The 20,079-nt window shown below is 45.9% G+C and overlaps 1 protein-coding gene, 1 non-coding gene and 1 pseudogene across 2 annotated transcripts in view; 1 reads left to right on the top strand and 2 right to left on the bottom strand.

Moving 5' to 3' along the window:
- Positions 1 to 1,808: 1,808 nt before the first annotated feature.
- On the bottom strand, positions 1,809 to 1,915 carry LOC143379761 (U6 spliceosomal RNA). Its single transcript, XR_013088539.1, has one exon. It is a non-coding gene; the product is annotated as a U6 spliceosomal RNA (small nuclear RNA).
- A 9,203-nt stretch (positions 1,916 to 11,118) lies between these two features.
- LOC143379438 (eukaryotic translation initiation factor 3 subunit H-like) lies at positions 11,119 to 12,401 on the bottom strand (annotated as a pseudogene).
- A 5,497-nt stretch (positions 12,402 to 17,898) lies between these two features.
- The window catches only part of Capn2 (calpain 2), a 52,911-nt gene continuing 50,730 nt past the window's right edge, over positions 17,899 to 20,079 (top strand). Inside the window, exon 1 of the mRNA XM_076873040.1 lies at positions 17,899 to 18,270. Within this exon, the coding sequence (XP_076729155.1) occupies positions 18,034 to 18,270 (237 nt within the window). The 5' untranslated portion in view covers positions 17,899 to 18,033. The remainder of the gene's footprint in view (positions 18,271 to 20,079) is intronic.

Here is a 20,079-nt window from a genome sequence, read left to right as displayed (position 1 = left end):
GGGCACCCCAGTGTAAGAGTGAGAATCTGTTGGGTCCTCCGATGAGCTCATAGTGTCATCATCGTCTTTATTCCAAGTGTGGCCACCACATCTTCAAACGTTCTAAGAGCTCATTACCGTCCGGACTATATCCTGACAGACTGATATGGTCCAATCAGCTGCAAACTAAAAGAAACATCACACCACAGGCAATGTGCCCTGAAATCTTCCCCATCCCTCTTATCATCTTAGAAGCCAGTGTGAACCAATCCCAACACATTCCAGAGCAAATATAGCATTCCAGGATGAGTTGAATGTCACTCACAGGTCTCTCTAGCATTTAAGCATCCCATGTAGGCCTCCTTGGAGTCCTGTCCATGAGCCTCCATGATCCAATCAGAGCCTATAAGCCCCACCTCTGAAACTTTCTGTATTGGGAACCACACTTTCAAGTACATGAGTCTTTGGGGGACATTTCAGATCCAAACCATAACAACCTGGATAATCAAGGATAAGCCTTAACTTACTCAAATCTGCAAAGTCCCTTATACCATGTGAAGTAACATAGCACCAGGTTCCAAGGACTTGACTGCAGTCATTTGAGAGGAGCTGCTGTTCAGGCCACCACAGCCACCAAGCCTCACCCAGTTGGAACATAAGCAACAGATTCTACTCAGATGTCCAACTTTAGCCCTAAATGAACTAAGACAGGGAGAGAAGTGGCACCATGGTAGAAGTATTTATTTTTTATTAAAATAAATGTTACACAAATTTTAGCCTACTGACCCTTTTTAAGTATCCAGTTCCATAGTGTTAAGTACCTTTACGTTGTTGTGTAATAACTCTTCAAAATTTATCGCATCTTACAGATCTGAAACACCTTACCCATTGTCCTTCCCCTAAGCTCCAGCAACCATCATTCTACTTTTTGACTACTCCGCTGGCCGTGGTGGCATTTTGGAAGCTGTATATGAATTATGGGTTTGTTTGAGCCAACATAAGTCAGGGAAGCTGCTTTTCTGGGAACTGCTGGGTGAAATTCCCCAGTTTGAGAAAACCCGGATCATGCTGGCGCCCTGGCTCACAGCCTTAGGATCAAACACAGTCTCCTGGGGATGGGGGTCATCTGTCACACTGGAACAAGACCCCTCCCACACTGAAACTTTATCCCTGCTTTTGATATACTTCCCCTTAAATAAAGAATTGGGGTCTTTTTCTGTCCTCCAGTTCCTATCAGGGCTAGAAGAACCATCAGGTGCCCTGCTTTCTAAACCTAATCTCTGGCTTTGTCTTTATTTCTTACTGATTATGTCAGACTTTTTATTTTCCCAGGCAGCTCTCACCTCCCAGGAGTATAAACTGCTCTGCCAGGTGCTGGTGACCTGGCAGTGGTCATACCTATAATTCTTTGTGGCAGAGGCTTGCCACAATGCTGAGGCACCTGCAGAGGCCCCTGTTCACCAGTTCTTGCAATCATGCCATAATATTTCAGATATGTCACTCAGAGCACAGGCATGAGTTTATTGAAGGGACAGGAAAGAGGGACACTCTCCAGGGAGAGAGTGGGTCCTCTCAGAGAGGACTTCTTACCCTCCAGTTTTATTGGGGATCTCAAGGAAGTTTCCAGAGAGTCCTGCCCAGCTTCATTTTTTGACTTTTGACTAACAGCATAGAAACTGCAGAGATCCCCTGGAAGAGAGGATGGTATGGTGCTCACAGAGTGAGAGTTTTTGAGGAAATGGAGTCCCCCAGTTTTACCTCAATTTCCAGCCCCCTTAATTGGTTTGTTGCCCTTTGAGTAGCCCCTGCAAGCTTTTTTTTTTTTTTTTTTTAATATGGAACGCTTCACGAATTTGCGTGTCATCCTTGCGCAGGGGCCATGCTAATCTTCTCTGTAGCATTCCAACTTTAGTATCTGTGCTGCTGAAGCAAGCACCCCCTGCAAGCTTTCTTGGTGAGGGTCTTGCTTTTTTGGCTGCTCAGGCATTGGTGTTGGAACACAGTTTTGATAAAGGATGGTCCAGGATGTGACTTGATTTTGAAACAATAATTTTTCTCAGAGGCATGTAAGATGGCTGGGGGATGTTTTTAACATTCTGGGCCCCCATCTTCCAGTTGCTTGCCCATCAGAGCTCCCTGTGGTTCTCAGTGGCCCTTCATTTTCCTTTCCCTGCGCTCCCATCCATGAGTGACTAGCTACCTAACACCAGCTACTCCAGAGACTGAGGCAGGAGAATTGCAAGTTCAAGGCAGCCTAAACAACTCAGCAAGTCCCTGTCTCAAGATAAAAAAGTACTAAGGATGTAGCTCAATGGATTCAATCCCCAGGAACAGAAAGAAGGAAGGAAGGAAGGGAGGGAGGGAGGGAGAGAGGGAGGGAGGGAGGGAGGGAGGAAGAAAGACATACTTGACTATTCTAGGTACTTCATGTAAATGGGATTATACAGTATTTGCCTTTTTGTGACTGTCTTATTTCATTCAGTATAATGCCCTCCATGTTCATCTGTATTGAAACATGTGTCAGAATTCCCTTCCCTTTCAAGCCTAAAAAAATATTCCATCATGTCTATACCACATATGCATTCATCACTCATCTATGAGTGGATATTTGGGTTGCTTCCACCTTTTGGCTATTGTGAATAATGCTGCTGTGAACATGGATATATAAACAACCCTTCAAGCCAGGCATAGTGGCACACACCTGTCATTCCAGCAGCTCAGAGGCTGAGGCAAGAGGATCACGAGTTCAAGGCCAGCCTCAGCAATTTAGCAAGACCTTATCGCAAAATAAGAAATTAAAGTTAGTGGTTAAGTGCCCCTGAGTTTAATCCCTGGTACCAAAAAACAAACAAACAAAAAATCCCTTCAAGACCCTGCTTTTATTTCTTAGGGGTACATACCTAGAAGAGATATTGTTGGATTTAATTTTTTGAGGAATAGCTATACTGTTTTCCATAATGAAAAGTTTAATATTAATGAAATTCAAAACCAGAGATGTCTCAAAGAACATAGAATGGCTGGAGGCAGGGACTGATAGAAACTTCAAGGGGAACCCAAGCCGGTTGCTGTGACAACCTCTCAGCACACCTCTTCTCTGCCTCCTCACAATCTGGTTAGTCCGTGGCCTCCTGGGTGCACATCATCACTCCTTTACTTTGTTAGTGTATTAGCACTTTTTTTATTCTAATAACTTCTGAAATAAGCAAAACACATGTGATTATATTTTCCATTAGAAAACCCTGCCATATATATTTAGTTCACTGGAAGAATGAGGGAAATGGAGAGATTTGGTGTTTGCAAGATGATGGGGTTTGGAAACCACAGCTCAGAACATAGCTTGAACTTTCTGGTCACCTGCCCCTACTGCAATGAAACTTCAATAATCAAATCCAGTGACCGCTGTCCATGTTGGCCTCTCAGCTTGACTTTTTCTCCTGGGAAACATCTCTTCCTCAGCTTTCATCAACATGTCTCTTCTGTTTGTCCTCCTTTCTCTTTAGTTGCTCATTCTCCATCTCTCTATCCGCTCCTTTTCCTCTGCCTAGTTCTTTAGTGGAAGTGATGTTCAAAGTTCCGATCTCACCTTCACAATCTCCTGCCATAAAGGTAGATGGACTCATGTTAGTGATTCCCAAATTCTCATCTCCTGCTCTCTTCAGAGATCCATACCCAGCTTTCCAAGTGTCCACTCACACCTGGGTATCTGCTTTAGTCAGCTTTTGCATTGCTGTGACCAACATACCTGACAAGGACAACTTAGAGGAGGAAAGGTTTGTTTTGGCTTTCAACTTCAGAGGTTCAGTCATGGTCAGCCAACTCCATAGCTCTGGGCCCAAGGTGAGGCTGTACATCATGGCAGAAGCAAGTGGCAGTGCAAAGTAGCTCAGAACATGGCAGTAAGGAAGCAGAGAAAGAGCTCTGCTCACCAGAGACAAAATATAAACCCTAAAGTCATATCCCCAGTGATCTGTTTCCTCCAGTCACACTCTACCTCCCTACAGTTAGCCCCCAGCTAATTCATATCCATGGATTAATCCGCTGATTAGGTTACAGCTCTCATGATCTAATCATTTCATCTCTGAACTTTCTTTCATTGTCTCACAAATGAGCTTTCAGGGGATGCCTCATATCTAAATCATAGCAATATCCCAGAAGCATCTCCAATTCAACCTGTCCCAAGGGGAGAAAAAAATCTCACCATCTTCTTGTTTCCCTCCCCCATATTTCTACCCCCAACCTTCTCTAGCTCAGTTAATCGCCTGTTTCTTAAGAAAGAACCCTGAGCATCATCCTGGACTCTAGGACATCCAATCAATCACTGAGCCCTGTCTCTTCTGCTTCCTAAATCTCTCTACATCTGTTCACTTCTATCAGTATAGTCACCCCTCTCCTGGTCCATTTGGATCATTGCAATAGCCTCCCGAGTGTCCTTCCTCCCCTTTAACCCACTTGCCACACTGAAGTTAAAAGCCATAGATGAAACCCTATTGTCTTAGGCCAAGCCCCTTCCCACAGCTCCCACAGCCCTGTGTGTTCTGGCTCTTGTTCTCCTCTCCCACCACCATCCCCATCTTGCATTCGATCTCCACCACTGTAGACCTCTCTCCACTTCCAGCCAGTCTTACTCCATCAGTTTGGAATCCCCTCCCCTTCTTGTCCTCTCCCACCTGCCACCCACCCTCATCTGAGTCAAACTCAGCTCTCAGGCCTCAGCTTATGGTTTCCTCAGTGAATGCCAAGGGCATATCATTCCCTCTGAAAAGGAAAGAAAACTTGTCACATTCTACATCATGGATAACCTTTTAAACATTATGCTAAGTGAAATAAGCCCAGATTCCCCAAGCTGGAATGAGCATTCCAATAATTAATTTGTCACCTTAGTATCTACCACATTGAATTGTAATTGCCCATTTACTTGTTCATATCTTCTATGAGAAAAGTGCTTTGTCATGTTCATGGTTGAAGCCGCATTTCCTGGCATTCAATTATGTGGCATATTCTACCTGGCACATACCTAGTCACAAATAATGAATGATAGATGATGATGATGATGATAACAACAACAACAACATATAGCCAGGTTCAGTGGCACAGGCCTGTAATTCCAGCAACTCAGGAGGCAGGAGAATAACACGTTCAAGGCCAGTCTCAGCAATGCAGTGAATCCCTAAGCAACTCAGCAAGACCCTGTCTCAAAAGTAAAAGATTTTAAAAGAATTGGGGTTGCATCTCAGTGGTTAAGCATCCCTAGATTAAATTCCTTGTGCCAAAAAATGTTTACATATACCACACACACATACATGATGGGTAGATTAGAAGATAGGTGAATGGACAGATAGATTACAAGACAGATAGACAGATGGATAGATGAAAAGAAAGAAAGAGGACTCAGTATCAGACTCCAGAAGGCTTTTGTATCAGGAGCAATGACTGATACATAGCAATATATTTTGATAGCTTTAGTTGTTTATGCAGAAAAATATCAAAGGCCTTTTGAGGCAAAGATTTCCTTTTTCACAGCTCAGTAAGGATTTTTCTTGACTTGCAACAATACTGAGTTTTGCCACATGGTGGAGCCAACGCAACATCAAAGAGGACTTCAGGGCCACCATTTTGCCTTCATCTGACCATTATGATATCACTCACCATTGTTCAGGGAGAGCATGACTTTGGTGGAAAGACTTTATTCGTTCAGAAAATCTTAGTAATCTTTAAAACTCTCCATACTCAAAGAAATCATCCCAGCTCCACAAACGGTGGAGAGGATTATTTGATCTGCAATGAGGGCTATCAATCTAGGGATTCAGAGATGCATGTGCACGTGGTCATTGTGACTGAGGAGAACTGGGAGAAACCACAGAACATTATTGTCTTCTCCAGGGCCCACCTTGAAGGGCAGACAAGTGCTGGAGATGGAAGGAGTAAGAGGTCTGCAATCCTGACAGAGTGCTGCTTCTAGAAAGAGCCTTCATTGCTTCGGGCATGCCTGCCCTGGGGCTTAAGCACCCTCTCCACCAGAGCTGCCTGGATCCTACCCCTTTCCTGTCCAACCCGGCCACCATGCTCACATCTTTACCTTCCAATTCACCACCCACTTCCTCCTCCCACCTCCCCTTGTAAGGAACAAATAGATGAGGATAGTGGAAACACGAAGTTAAGAGAATAATTCTATAAAATGGGCCCACTGTGCTGACCCCCACATGTTTTCTTTGCAAAAAAAGAAATCTGCCTGCAGCCCCAATTGGCCTGGGGGTGGGGGGGGACATGTAATGTCACTTTCCTCAACAAACTGGGGCAGGGGGTGGAAGACCAGGGCATCCAGTGTAGGTAATGAATGATGGGAGTTGAGAAGATGAGGGCTGATTATCAAAGAAAAGATAATAGGTTGATAACACCTCTCAGGATTGCACTTCCAAGAATCTAGTTCTCTTGTAACAGGAATGATGCACTCATCCTGATTACACTGAGCCGCTCCTTCCTGCCCTTCAGCACCCAGCTCTGGGCCCTACTTCTCTCTAGAGAAGTCTGCTATCTCTGTCCCTTTCTTAAATAAAACTTGCTTTCTAAGCTTGCTTTGGTGTTTGTCTGGTGTTTAAACTTCAACACGGGGGAAATGAGGGCCCTCTCCTGATCTCCTAGATTCTATCACCCTGTTGCCCTTATAGAGCCCTACACCATCCGGTGCCTCACCTCTGACCTTCTCTGGCCCCTGAAGATTCTTTGCTTTCCAAACTTTGGTCAAGCCCTGAAAATTCTAGGCCCATCTGTGCACTTCCTTGTAAAATCCACTTTTAGCAAATAATCCTGCTAAGTCAGTCTAGCAAGAATTCTTCATCCCCCATCCTCCATCTCTGGTCAGCCTTATTATCTATCTAAGGGGTTCCTCATCCTCCATCATTCTTCCAGGGATGTCACATCATCTTTACCTGTCTTCAGCAAGAATCCTGTTGGTGCATTGATGGAGAATGCCCCTTACCCCTGATGTTTCTTCTTTTTTTGTTTTTTTAATTTCTTGGTTTTAGTTGTAGATGGACAAAATACCTTTCCTTTATTTGTTTTTATTTTTATGTGGTGCGGGGGATCTAACCCAGTCCCTCACGCATGCTAGGCAAGCGCTTTACCACTGAGCCACAATCCCAGCTCCCCTGATGTTTCTTCTTCTTGATGAATTTCCCATCCACTAATCCTAACCCTACTCCTTGGCTGTAAATTCCCACTTGATCATACCACATTCAGAGTTCAGCAAAAATCCCTATGCCTATAATGATGGTCCAAAAGAAAGATTTTCTTATACTTTGACAAGTATCATTGAATATATTTTCTTTGACACCCCTTCGTCACAGTATCCCCAACACCTTCAGCACCCTACTGCCATACTTTTATAGGTGATTACAGGAGTTCCTGGGGGTTCTCTGATTTCCAAGATTTTGTAGTTGGCCTCCAAATGTCCCTACGGATGGCAGTGGGGTGGAGAAGTCTGTGGTGATGATCAATCTGTTTCTAAGCAGACTCCCGGAAGATTTTCTGGACTCCTCTCCTTGCTCCTCCAGACCAGCACCAGTACCAGCATCAGCTGGTTGGGCCAGTCCAGCCCCAGAGAGTGAGAGGAAGGAAGGAGTGACAGGAAATTCTTTCAGAGCCTTTGAGGATCATTCTTACCTTTCTCCTACAGACATAGCACCCCACCCTGAGAAAGGAATCTAGTTCTCTTGAAACAAGGGATGATGCACTCATCCTACTGTATACACAGAACGATCTTGCTGGATATGAAATCTGGGTTCCTATTAAACTCTCGATCCAGGGGCCCCTGTAGCAGGACACAGGGCCCAAGCAGCCTGCCCCCCACCCAAACATCTATAATACTGGCATTAAAGATGCCAACGAGCTTTGCCTTGGAAAAGCTTTGTGCCTATTATCTTTTATCCAATAAGCCTTTCCAAAGCACCCCCAGGTGCCAGGCACTCTGCCAAAATCACAAAGGTGAATAAGACACAGCCTCTCCATTTCAGGAACTCACAGGCCAGTGGGGGCTCAGACATGTAAATGTTTGTAGCACCAGGTGATAAGTGCTCCAACAGAAGTTGCATAAAAAGTGCTAAGTGACAGCTCTAATCATTCACTATTGTGCTTTTTGATTTATATTCAAGTCCACATCGCAGGATCCAAATTAATGAGCACTTAGTCTTGACATGACTTGCATTTTTGATCAGTCTGTAGACTGCTGGGGTGGAAAGAAATTGCTCTAAGGCACTCCCTTCTGAATACGAGACAGGAAGCGAGGCCTCCCCAGCATAACCGGGTCAGGCAGAGTGACTAGGCCTCCCTCCTGACACACCCAGCATCCAGGCAGACTGGGCCGAGCCTGAAAAGCAGCTGGCAGCGGGGTCCCTTTCAGAAGCCCCAGCTGGCACCAACCCTCCCCTAGCACTCCTGGGCCCTGGGCTGTCACAGTCCCTCCTTCTCCACCATGGGCCACAATAGTGCTTAGATTACAGGAGAGGAGGTGGTCCTGCCCTCCTTTCCCACCCAGGAGACTGTGCTTTTGTGATTCTCACTCTTGCAGTTAAGAATAGAGGAATCTTCACGCTCTGAGTCAAAAGCTGTGTGGCCGCATTGCTAAGATGTGACTCAGACCCAAACTCAGCTCTGAAGCCCCACTTGGAATATTCCCTTCTTTGGCCCCAGCCAGGGTTTCCATCATCTCTCCCCGGAGTTGATAGGCCACGCCTCTTTGTGAGCAAGGAAGGAGCTTAGAGGCCTAATGCTCAGTCTCATGCAGCCTTTAAGGAGTTCTGTACTTGATTGGCTCATCCTTAGGGGAGGGAGGCTGATGTGAAAGAATGTCTTTCTAGGAATCTAACTCCTATGGAGAATGACTGGGATGGCATCAAACTTCAACAAGCTGTGCCTGAGGTCCAGATTGATAATCTGAAAAGCAGTATCTCTAAGTACATCAAAAGTCCCCCGGATATACAAATGTATATATATTAAGGGAAGGGAAGAAACCATCAGCCAGTAGAAGCATCCTGGCTATTCCACCCCAAGCCCTGGCTGCATATTTACAAGAGGCCCCTGTGATTGGAAGTTAGAAGCAGAGGAGGTGTTGCACCAGGCAGGTTTTGAGGCACAAAGAGGCAAGTTCACCTACACCAAGGGGCAGGCAGAGAAAGAAGAGCCAGGAAGGTGGGAAAGAATCCAGGCAGGGAGTATCCGTGGAAGCAGAGGGAAGAAAGGTCTTCAAGGAGAAGAAAGGCACAGGGTCAGAGACGGCCACAAGACACAGAAGAAAGCACCAAGAGGACTTCACTGGAGTTAGAATCAGGGAAGTCATCAGTGACTGTGGCCACCGCAGTGTGCACTGACAGATGACAATGTGTCCTTGTCTCTCTCCACTCTGCAAACTGCATTGCCTCCTGTTTAGGGCAAAGGGGCCCCACTGAGCCTTGCATTCAAATCCCAACTCCACTATGCACTTGGCTGGATGACCCTGGGGTCATTACTGAATCTCTTGGTGCCTCAGTTTGCTCATCTGCAATTGTGGAAATGATGGCAAGATCTAGCTGGCTGGGCTATTGTGAGGATTAGGTGAATCAACATGTGTAAAGCATTTGTGATCAGGACATGTTCTCCCCAGGCTGCTAAAGCCAATGATTTCAAAATAAAAGTTCTGGGCTGGCCATTGCTGCCCATGCAGATCTCGATAGGGCCACCTCTAAAGTTCCATCCAGTCTTGGATTTGGCCCTATGGATCTCAAATTGTGAAAAGTCACAGTAATTATAGTACACCCAGGGCTTAGTTCTACAGAAGGAAAACTCCAAGGACTCGCGCTTGCCTTCTGCCATCAACCTGAGCTATATTTATAGGTCTCAGCTGGGCACAGTGGCCCATGCCTGTAATCCCAGTGACTGAGGAGGCTGAGACAGGAGGATCATGAGTTCAAAACCAGCCTCAGCAAAAGTGAGGCTCTAAGTAACTCAGTGAAACCCTGTCTCTAAATAAAATATAAAATAGGGCTGGGGAGGTGGCTCAATAGTTTAGTGCCCCTGAATTCAATCCCTAGTAACCTCCCCACCCCGCAAAATTTTTATGTATATATATTCATACATATATAAACATATATATTGCCCTAGTATATATGTGTGTGTGTGTGTGTGTGTGTGTGTGTGTGTGTGTGTGTGTATCCTCCCATCTGAGAACTATGGAGTACTTTATCAGCACTAAGGATATCATTAGCCCTAATTTTAAGAAAAGACAAACTGAGGCCTAGAAAGGCAAAGATACTTGGCTCAGATCCACCGTTGAGCAAGTTCTTACGCTGCCACTGAGCATGGTCACTTTGACATTGACGACCATGTTATCAGATACCAAAGGGGTCCACTGCTGAGGGAAGGAAAACAGGAAAAGTAGAATATAGGACCCCAGAACAAGTTGGGCTGCAGCAATGATGGGACATCTCTGGGCTCAGCCCTGGGCCTGGAAGGAAGAAGGAGGTCAACTACAAGAAGAAAATAGTATCTAACCCCAGATAGGATACAATATTGGATAGAGAAAAGAAGTACAGAAATGTGTCCCAGCTGTCATAAAACAGGGGAAACACAGAAACCCAACATGATTGGTGACTGTCATGCTTTTCATTTTCTTTTTCAAGATTTTGGGTTTTTCTTTTATTATTACTGGCTAGAAAGACATTACATCCAAAAACAGCAAGGAATCCTCTGTACTTTTCAATATGCAATTATGAATTCTTGCCCTAGTGTTATGTTACTCCTTTTCTGGAAACTTTATTGCTTAGGGCCTCACTAAGTTACTAAGGCTGGCTTTGAACTTGCAATCCTCCTTTCCCAGCTTCCTGAGCCACTGGGATTACAGACAACCACTGGGTTGACTCAGGTTCTTCAAGAACACAATTAGGTGGTGCCCAGCTAATTGTTGTTGTTGTTGTTGTTGTTGTTGGTACCGGGATTTGAACTCAGGAGCACACATACCCAGCACTATTTTGTATTTTATTTAAAGACAGGGTCTCACTGAGTTGCCTAGCACCTTACTTTTGCTGAAGCTGGCATTGAACTCGCGATCCTCCTGCCTCAGCCTCCAAGCCTCTGGGATTACAGGCTACAGGCATGCGCCATCTCACCCAGCTAGTTGTTATATTCTTGGAGAGCCTGGACCATGAAGAGTTTGCCTAAGTTTTTGGCGGTGAACTCCATCCTAAGAACTTGAGAGTGAGTCATAATGTCCTCCAAGTTGTACAATGATCTGGAATACTGCATGAGCAGCAGATCAATCCTGGTAGGGGTCTGGGATATCTTGAGGATTTGGGGCAGGTCTTCCTCAGGGAGTGGGTTCTCCTGTATTCTGATGTTACATATTCTCCTGTTGGCAATGCTGCTGATACTAATGTTTCTGATGCTGCTACTCACTGGCATTCCTCATGTGTGTGTTATATTTGACTAGTCTGGCCTCATCTCAGCCACTCTGTCCATCAGCAACTGTTGGTTCTTTCCCAAATGATTGCTACTAGCAAGGCTGAGCAATTCACATGCATCTTCAACAGCTGACTTTTTCTCAAGCTCCCACATTATTGCCCTAGTGTGTGTATATATATATATATAGTATGAATTTTTAATTACAGAAGTACTTCTTCAAACATGTGCTCAAAGCCTTTTCCAATGCTTCAGGAGGAAAATCCTTCTCTTTACAAACTTCCATCAGTTTAGGAGTCAGTCTGTATGCCTCTAGAGAGAGAGAGACTCTTTGGAGAGATTTTATAGGATTGTAAATGAGAACAACAGATTCTTCAACAGCATGTTGGTAACTCAACTGAGAATCCAGAAACTCTGGGGTGAGGAATGAACAACAGTGCATGAACTAGTGCCAGCCCACATGAAGATGATCAATGTCTACATGACAAAGGAGCCACATCGTTTCCATCTGATATTGACTATAATCCCAGAAGCTGAGGAAGGAGGATCACAAAATCAAAGCCAGCCTCAGCAACTCAAAATAAAAAGTAAAAATGGCTGGGGATGTAGCTCAGTTGTAGAATGTCCCTGGATTCAATCCCCAGTACTTCATCGAAATCAGCAGCATCCTCAGTGTACTGGGGGAAAGGAAAGCAGTTGGTAGTTTCAGTCTGATCTTCTATAACCAAGCTCAAAAGCACTCCTTGATTATCTTTTTTTTTTCTCCTTCCACATTTTTATTGGTGCATTATAGTTGTACATAATGATGGAATTTTGTTACATATTCATACATGCACACAATAGTGTTAGGTTAACTTTAATACCACTGAGCCATCTATCTGTACTTGCTTCTCAGCTGAATCCCCAGGGCTGCCTTTGCCTTTGCCTTTCCATATCACACCAGCCACGGAGCTGAAAGAGGGAGCAGTAGAGACAGTGCTTTCCTTGTGGGACACCATCTTTCCAACCAGACAGGAAGAAAGACTGCTTTGGATCTTTTTTCTTTTCTTTTCTTTCTTTTTTTAATTTTTTTTTTTGGTGGGGGTTGAATATACCAGGGATTGAACTCAGGGGCACTTAATCACTAAGCCACATCCTCAGCACTATATTGTATTTTATTTAGAAACAGGGTCTCACTAAGTTGCTTAGCGCCTTACTGTTACTGAGGCTGGCTTTGAACTCATGATCCTCCTGCCTCGGCCTCCTGAGCCATGGGATTCCAGGCATGTGCACTGCACTCAGCTTGCTTTGGATCTTAAATGTTCCCCAAAGACCCAAATGCTAAAGGCTTTGTAGCCAACCTGTAGCATTTGGGGAGGTGGTGGAACTTTTAGGAGGTGGAGCCTAGTGAAAGGAAGTTAGATCCCTGGGGGCTTGCCCTGGAAGAGAATCCTGGGACCCTGGCCCTGTCCTTCTCTTTCTTTTTCTGTTTCCTGGTGGCCATGAAGTGAATAGGCCTCCTCCCCCATATGTTCCCCTCATGAGGTACTATGTCTCCTCAGGCCCAAGCAACAGGGCCAAGTGACCATGGTCTGAATCCTCTGAAACCATGAGCCAAAACAAACCTTTTCTCCTTATAAGTTGGTAATCTCAGGAAAGCTGACTAACAGTGATGGAATTGTGTGACTGTCATCTGCAAAGAGCAGAACAGGTGGTGGCTACCTCCAGCCCCTCCTGCCTCCTCACTGACCCCTCAGCCCCTTCTCTGCAACCTCCATATTCCGCCTCCAGTCCATCCACTAAACAACTAGTGGTTAACACAGCACAGACCTCCTGCCTCAGGGACAACACCGTATTTTCAATATCCCTCCCTGGTAACAATGATTGACCAAGAAGGAATGAATTGGATGAAGTAACAAAGAGATCTGGTGGTAAAGCCATGCTTCTCAAAATGTGGTTACCCAAATCACAATTTAACAAGCCCCATGTTCCTCCACTTGCAGAAGGCTGCTGAGCAGCACAGGGTCACCCATTTCTGCCACAGCTAGTGTGTTGGAGGAAATTACACACTGACTATGGAGACTGCAGACTCAGGTAGGCTGAGTGACAGATGGCCACCTTGACCTTGAGCATATATCTGGACAGTTCTAGAACTTCTACATGGGAGGGACTTGGAGATGGAAAATACATGAATGGTAGATGGAATTGGTGGGGTGGCTTTGGGATTTGTAGCTAGTTTTGCTTAGTAGGCATCTTCTTCTGGCTTAGAAACTATTTATTTGGGGGATTTGGGGATGTTAGTAGTAGAAATTACTTGGCGAGGGCAACACCTCTTCTACACACTATTATGCTGACATTTGAGTTCATCATTTCCCATGGAAGGGAGATAAGTAAACGTCTTTACATTTGCTCCCTACATCGGGGAGTGTGGAAATAAGAGGGTTTGATGCCACACCTCAAGGACTCACTTGTGTGCCCTTAGAAGAAAAGTGTCACTGCTAATGATGGCAACAATGATAACACTGAAGATTGTGCAGTTCCACAAACAATTCTGCAAACATTTTGAGTTGATGTTCTTAACCCCTCGGTGAACTCTTCAAAGTAGATGGCATTTCCTTTGCTGATATTTGAAAATAGCAAGAAACCCCAGAAATACAAGATACAACTTATCACTAGCAAAGTCCTTGTTAGTCACTCATAGCACCCCCAATGCTATGAAAATCCTGCCAAAGAATATTTGCTGGGTGAGGGGCAGCAGCTGGACTCTGGCCTCTTGACAAGGGTGGGATATAATGCCCTGGGCTCCAGCAGATGGGAAACACAGACAAAGGGCCCAGGAAACTGGTCTGCTTAAAGCTTTCTGTCTAGAGTTTTCCTCTCCCCTTCTGTGCCCTGCATCTCCAGTGTTTTGCAACACCAGGGAGAAGCCCATCCTATCTCCTCTTCAGCCCTTGGGATCCCTCCAGAAGCCCCCTCTCGGCTTATTGGTGTTTAAGAGGCCAATATTACATCTCTCAGTCATAAAGAAAGACTTAACCCTATAACTACTCTAAATGAAAAAGAAATTTCTTTGCAAGCACAACTGGGGTGGGGGATGTTTTGTTTTGTTGATTTGTTTTTCTAGTGGTGTTGAGGGGTGGTCAAACCCAGGGCTTCACACGTGCTAGGCAAGCCCTCTACCACCAGTCCAAAACTATTTTTTATAACACCGTGGAATTCCTGTTCTCTCTGATCTCCTTTGGATTCAGATCACAGACCTGAAACAGGGAGGGGAGGAAAGCCCAGGATTTCCTCAGTCTCCACTGGCCATTCCCTTTGTCCTCCTGAGCTGGAAGGGGAGAGACCCTGAGGACTGCGATCTAGGCTTTCAGAGCCAGGCTCATTGTACCTCATGTTAGCTGCCACTCCCCAAGGCTTCTGCTTTTTCATCCCCCAAATGAGCAGATAAGATCTCCTTTGACCAGCTGTGAAGACTAAGTTTGCCAGTGTGCGTAAAGAACCCTGCTGCACTCCTAGCACAGGCAGATGTCCAACCAGAGGTGCTTGTTCTAAAATGGAACCTTCAATTAGTATCTCCTGGGCCTGCAGGTTGTGCCTCTGATATATCCAAGCCCAAGGAGTTAGTATAGTCTCCACATTCCCTCTGAGATTCATATTCCGCCTCTCTCTCTCTCTCTCTCTCTGGCCAGGGTCCAGATTCTGGTGGTTTTGGATACTCCCAGCTGCTTCTGACTCCCCCACTGCCCTCAGGGCTGGATGACTCACTCCAGGAGGGTTTTCCACTGAGGGTGTGTGTGTCCACCTTCACCTGTGTGTGCCTGTAAAAGGGATCATGTGGTCAGAGAAAGAGGAGACTTGGCCAGCTCCGTGAGATCATATCATGGGAGAGGCTTGGGAGCATAAAGAACAGTGTATACTCAAGGTTAAAAATCGCCCTTATCCAGATGGTGAGGGCAGTAATCATTGTGTGAGTTTCCAAACTGATTGCAGTGGCTGCAGACAGCCCAAGACATTAGGGAGTGGAGCCCTGTGCACAGTTGCCCTAGAAGCTGGCAAGGTCAGCTACCAGGACTGCACCAGGGAGAGTGTTATGTCCGCTGGGGAAGAGGAAGTTCAGGGTGAGTCAGGAGGCTCTTCTGCCCTAGGCTGTGCAAAGCTTCTGAGTTGACTGAAGGATGGGTCTAGTCTACCCAGTGATTTATTGCTAAAAGCGCTTGGGAGGGGACTCTTCCCAGCTGTCTGAGAGGAGGCTCTTCCAGAGTTAAGCAGTCCTTAAAGAAATCAATGGGAGAAGTCTGAGCTCTGCCACACGGGGCAAGTGGACAAGCTTTCTCCCAAAAACCCAGAGCCCAGAGGAATCAGGGTGGGGCCAATGGAAATCAGACAGTGGAACAAATTAACAGCCTCTAGTCTAGGGCTGTCTCTTTTTTATGTTCTCAGTTGTGATGATTTCATAAATCCTTGTGCCAGAAACCTGTGAGCTAGCAATGATTGCCTGTGTCCTATCTCATCCAAGGGTACAGATGATGGAGCCTGGTGGCAGACAGCGTACCCCTCCGTCAGGCAGCATGCCGAGACTTACCAACTGGAGGATGTCAACAAAAACAAACCTAGACTTAGGAGAGTTTCATTAGAGAGACGATTGCAGTGGAGAAAACATTCCAGCTCAGGAATTTGCAGCATCTTAAAATCAAACAGAAAAAAAAAAAAAAAAAAGCAAAGAATTTTCTTGTATATGGCAAAGGAGAAGCAAACAGAGATAAGCAGAATCTTTGGAGGGGAAGCTAGACAAACATGGGAAAATGACCACTGGGGCCAGACAGGAAAAAGTATTCAGCCAATTCCCAAGAGAGCTTCAAGCAGGAGTGGGCATGCTGTACCTTTTGTATGAAGGTCAGATTTGGGGCAAGCAGAGTTCAGGGACCTGAAGGAAAGAGAGATACCTGAGTAAAGTTTGGTGGAATAAAGCAGAGGTTAAGCCACAGGCCACTATGGACGTTTGGTTAAAGACAAGAATAGATAGGAACAGAGGGTTAATATTGGTATAGATAATTTTTAAAGGTAAAATCATTACTCTCATATAGATATAAGATGAACGCTCTCATGTAGCTATAAAATGATATATCTTTCATATAGATATAAAGTGAATATTTAACACAATTAAATGAAGCAACTAGGCAGATGCTTTAACTGGTTCAAAGAAGTTAAAGAGGCACATATTTATATGGTGTAAAAGGTATTGAAATGAATGTGCAAATAGACAAAAACTGGCTACCCCACAGGAGGGTAAAACAGTCTCTCCACTGGATAGAATTCATTTGCATAGCTATAGAAAAAAAATGATTTTTCATTGCTACAGTTACCTATACCTCAGAGCTACAAAATAACTCAAAATCAACGGGAGGCTGGAACCAGCTACCCTGGAAGGAGGTTCTAAACTAGAATTTCTGAGCCTCAGGGTTAGTAACATTCCAGATCATGGCATTCTTTTTTTTAAAGAGTGGTCCTGAACTTGTCAGATGTTTAACAGCATCCCAGACTTCTACTTAATAGAGGCCAAATGTCCCCTGGAGTGGAATGGAGGGCAGTTGAGAATCACTGCTCTCAACAATGCGTGGTTTTCCACTGAAACACAAATTTTTCTATTAGCATAGGAGATACATGTGAGGGTGTCTTGTGTGCAAGCTACAAATCAGATACTATCTCTCCAGCAGATTGTTACAGTGGCCACAGACACAGATACTGGTACTATCCTCAAGCTCCCCCAACATGAACACCATTAATTCTCCCAGTACAATCTAAGTTTCAGATGAACAGACTATTATTATAGGTATGCCCTGTGCAATGTTTGGAAGATATACATACCCAATACATATTTCTCATTTACTTGAAATTCAAATTCAGCAGGGAGTACTGGTATTTTGTTTGCCAGATCGCATAACCCTACCTGTGATCAAATAGCTGACCAGTGATTACAATAGGCCTTGGTGGCTTAGAATCCCTGTTCTGCCTGTGACTAGTGCCACGCTAGGTCTAGTCATTTAGCCTCCTTGAGGCCCAGTATTCTCTGTAAACTGAGGGACAGCAGAAGCACCTTCTTGGCAGAATTGCTGGGAAATTAAACAAACCAACGTAAGCAGAGCTGGCAGAGCCGTTAGGACAAGTGGCCCCAAGTAGTGGCAGCTAGTTTCATCTCTGACTTCGCTCCCCGGTCCTCTGCTGACTCACCAGTGTTTCCTGGAGAGTCACTGCTGGGGTTCGCCCAACTTTCCTCCCCGTGAAGTTGGAAGTTAACAATCGGGTTTGGTTTCCAGCCCCAACCTTTGCACCCCTACACGCAAGTGCCTAGTGCCCAAGGCCACGCCATCCCGGGAGCGGTCCGCAGGTGGCAGCACCGGCCCCGCCGCCAGCCCGCTGTCCGGCCAGCGCTCTGCAGGCCCCGATCTGGCCGCGTACCCGGCCGGGCGCCGAGCAGGCCGGGAGCAGAGGAGGCCACACCCCGCGGGACCAGGCGCTTCCCGCCGGTGAATCATCGCCTGCAGCGGCGGCGCCCGCAGTCCGTTGCAGTGAGCCGGGCCCTGGCCGCGCCCCAGCCGAGCGCAGTGCTCCGAGTCCCCCCGATCTCGCTCCCCGGGCTCCTGGGGCCGCACCATGGCGGGCATCGCAGCCAAGCTGGCCAAGGACCGGGAGGCGGCCGAGGGGCTGGGCTCGCACGAGAGAGCCATCAAGTACCTCAACCAGGACTACGAGGAGCTGCAGAACCAGTGCCTGGAGGCCGGGGCGCTCTTTCAGGACCCCTCCTTCCCTGCTTTGCCGTCGTCCCTGGGCTTCAAGGAGTTGGGACCCTATTCCAGCAAAACTCGGGGCATCGAGTGGAAGCGACCCACGGTAGGAAGCGCGGGGCGGGATGCCAATCAGGGTGGGGTGCAAGTCCTCTAGGGATATAAGGGGACATGGCCCAGGGCCTGGGGCAGGGCAGACCCAAGCCAGCGCACTGCAGGGCCCCAGGATCCCCTATGCTGCCCTAGCCCTGGATTCCGTGCAAAGAAGCTTCCCCGGGAACCACCCATACTTCTCAGGACGGGTTAGGGGCATGAGGGCCCCCAAGTCCCATTAGCATGACCTCTAGGCCAGCCGCCTTCAGACTTCACAAAAACTCAGAGTGAACTTTTATTAACTCTAGTAGAAAAGTGCTGGGAAACAATATCCTACTAGAATAAAAAGTCAGTGTCTAATTCGGGTTCTGTCTGCTTGGGAGAGAGGCCTGGTCATTTCCTGACCAGGATGGTCTCATGCAGTCATGGTGGTTAGGTTTATCCAGTGAAGTTTCTTGTTTGCAAAGGGCTGCTAGCTGAAACCTCCCATAACATTGACACTGAAAACTAACAAAGGACACGGATGTGCTCAGGGAGGTGGTTCCTCAACATTCTACTAGCTGGGGAATCCTCACCTGGGAACCTCATAGGCCCTTCCAAATCATCCTGCGCCTCAAGGTCTGGGTTGGGTCCTCTTGCCTTCCCAAGCCTTGGGACAATTTCTGCTGTCTAATCTACTTGTCCATTCTGAACTCCTGGTGGTCCCCTCTTCTATGGGACACCTCATTAGACTTCTCCTACCACACCTAGAGGAAGCTTCCTAGGAAATCTAACTTCTGGATTCCTGTTATGAGAATAAGGCTTCCTGCTCTGCTCCCACCCACCTGAGCCTTCCTGGTCACCTTCTATTATCATAAAGTCTACCCTTAATTATCAAGAACTGGAGGACCAGGACATGGAGCACTTGGTTCTTATCTCAAACTCCCAATCTTCCTGCTTCAGCCTCCTAAGTACCTGGAATTACAGGCATGTACCACCGCATCCTGCTCGGGTTCTCATTCTTGCTAACCTGCTGGGTGACCTTGGGCAATTCATTTAACCACGTTGTGCTTTCATCTGTCCCTTTATCTAAAACAAGGCTTGATGCTTAAATATTATCTATTCTTGGACCATCAGGTGTAGAGAAGGGGCTTAGTTCTTTCCTACCTTGGGTCCTCTCACCTGCCAGGCATATTCTTTCCTGGGTTTTGGGAATCTGGCTCATTCACATTCTTTGGAACTTTGTCACATGTCCACTTCCCAAAGAGAACTTTCTTGCCCATTCTTAGCAGCCTCTTCCTCCATGATGTTGTTCTCTATCACCACCCTCTGCTGATTTCCTTCATAGCACATTCACAGTGTATAGATGTAATTACAGGGCTAGGGTGTAACTCAGTGGTAGTGTACTTGCCTAGCATGCCTGAGGCCCTGGGTTTGATCCCCAACAACACACAAACACACACAAAATGTAATTACATATATTTGCTTGTCCTCTTAATGAATTGCAGGGACCATGTGTATATTACTTACCAATATACCCACTAGTGCCTAGCATGAGTAGTGCCCCTTCACTACTTCATTCATTCATTCATTAATATTTATTCATTCATTAATATTTATTGAGTGCCTATTATATGACAGGCACTGTCCCAAAGTCTTAGGATACATCAGCGGACAAAACAGACAGTGATTACTTATAGAATGAATGAGCATAAGATTGGCAGGAGTTTCAAATGTATTCTAGTTGTCAAAGTGATACATAAGTAGAAAATATGTTCACTTTACTTTTGTAAAGCACTTTATAGTGTACATAGCAAATCCACACACTCCTTCACTTATTATT

Source organism: Callospermophilus lateralis, chromosome 13 (assembly GCF_048772815.1).
Source record: "Callospermophilus lateralis isolate mCalLat2 chromosome 13, mCalLat2.hap1, whole genome shotgun sequence".
Lineage (NCBI taxonomy): Eukaryota > Metazoa > Chordata > Mammalia > Rodentia > Sciuridae > Callospermophilus > Callospermophilus lateralis.
Note: the sequence above shows the minus strand (reverse complement) of the source record. Positions and strands in the feature narration are given on the sequence as shown.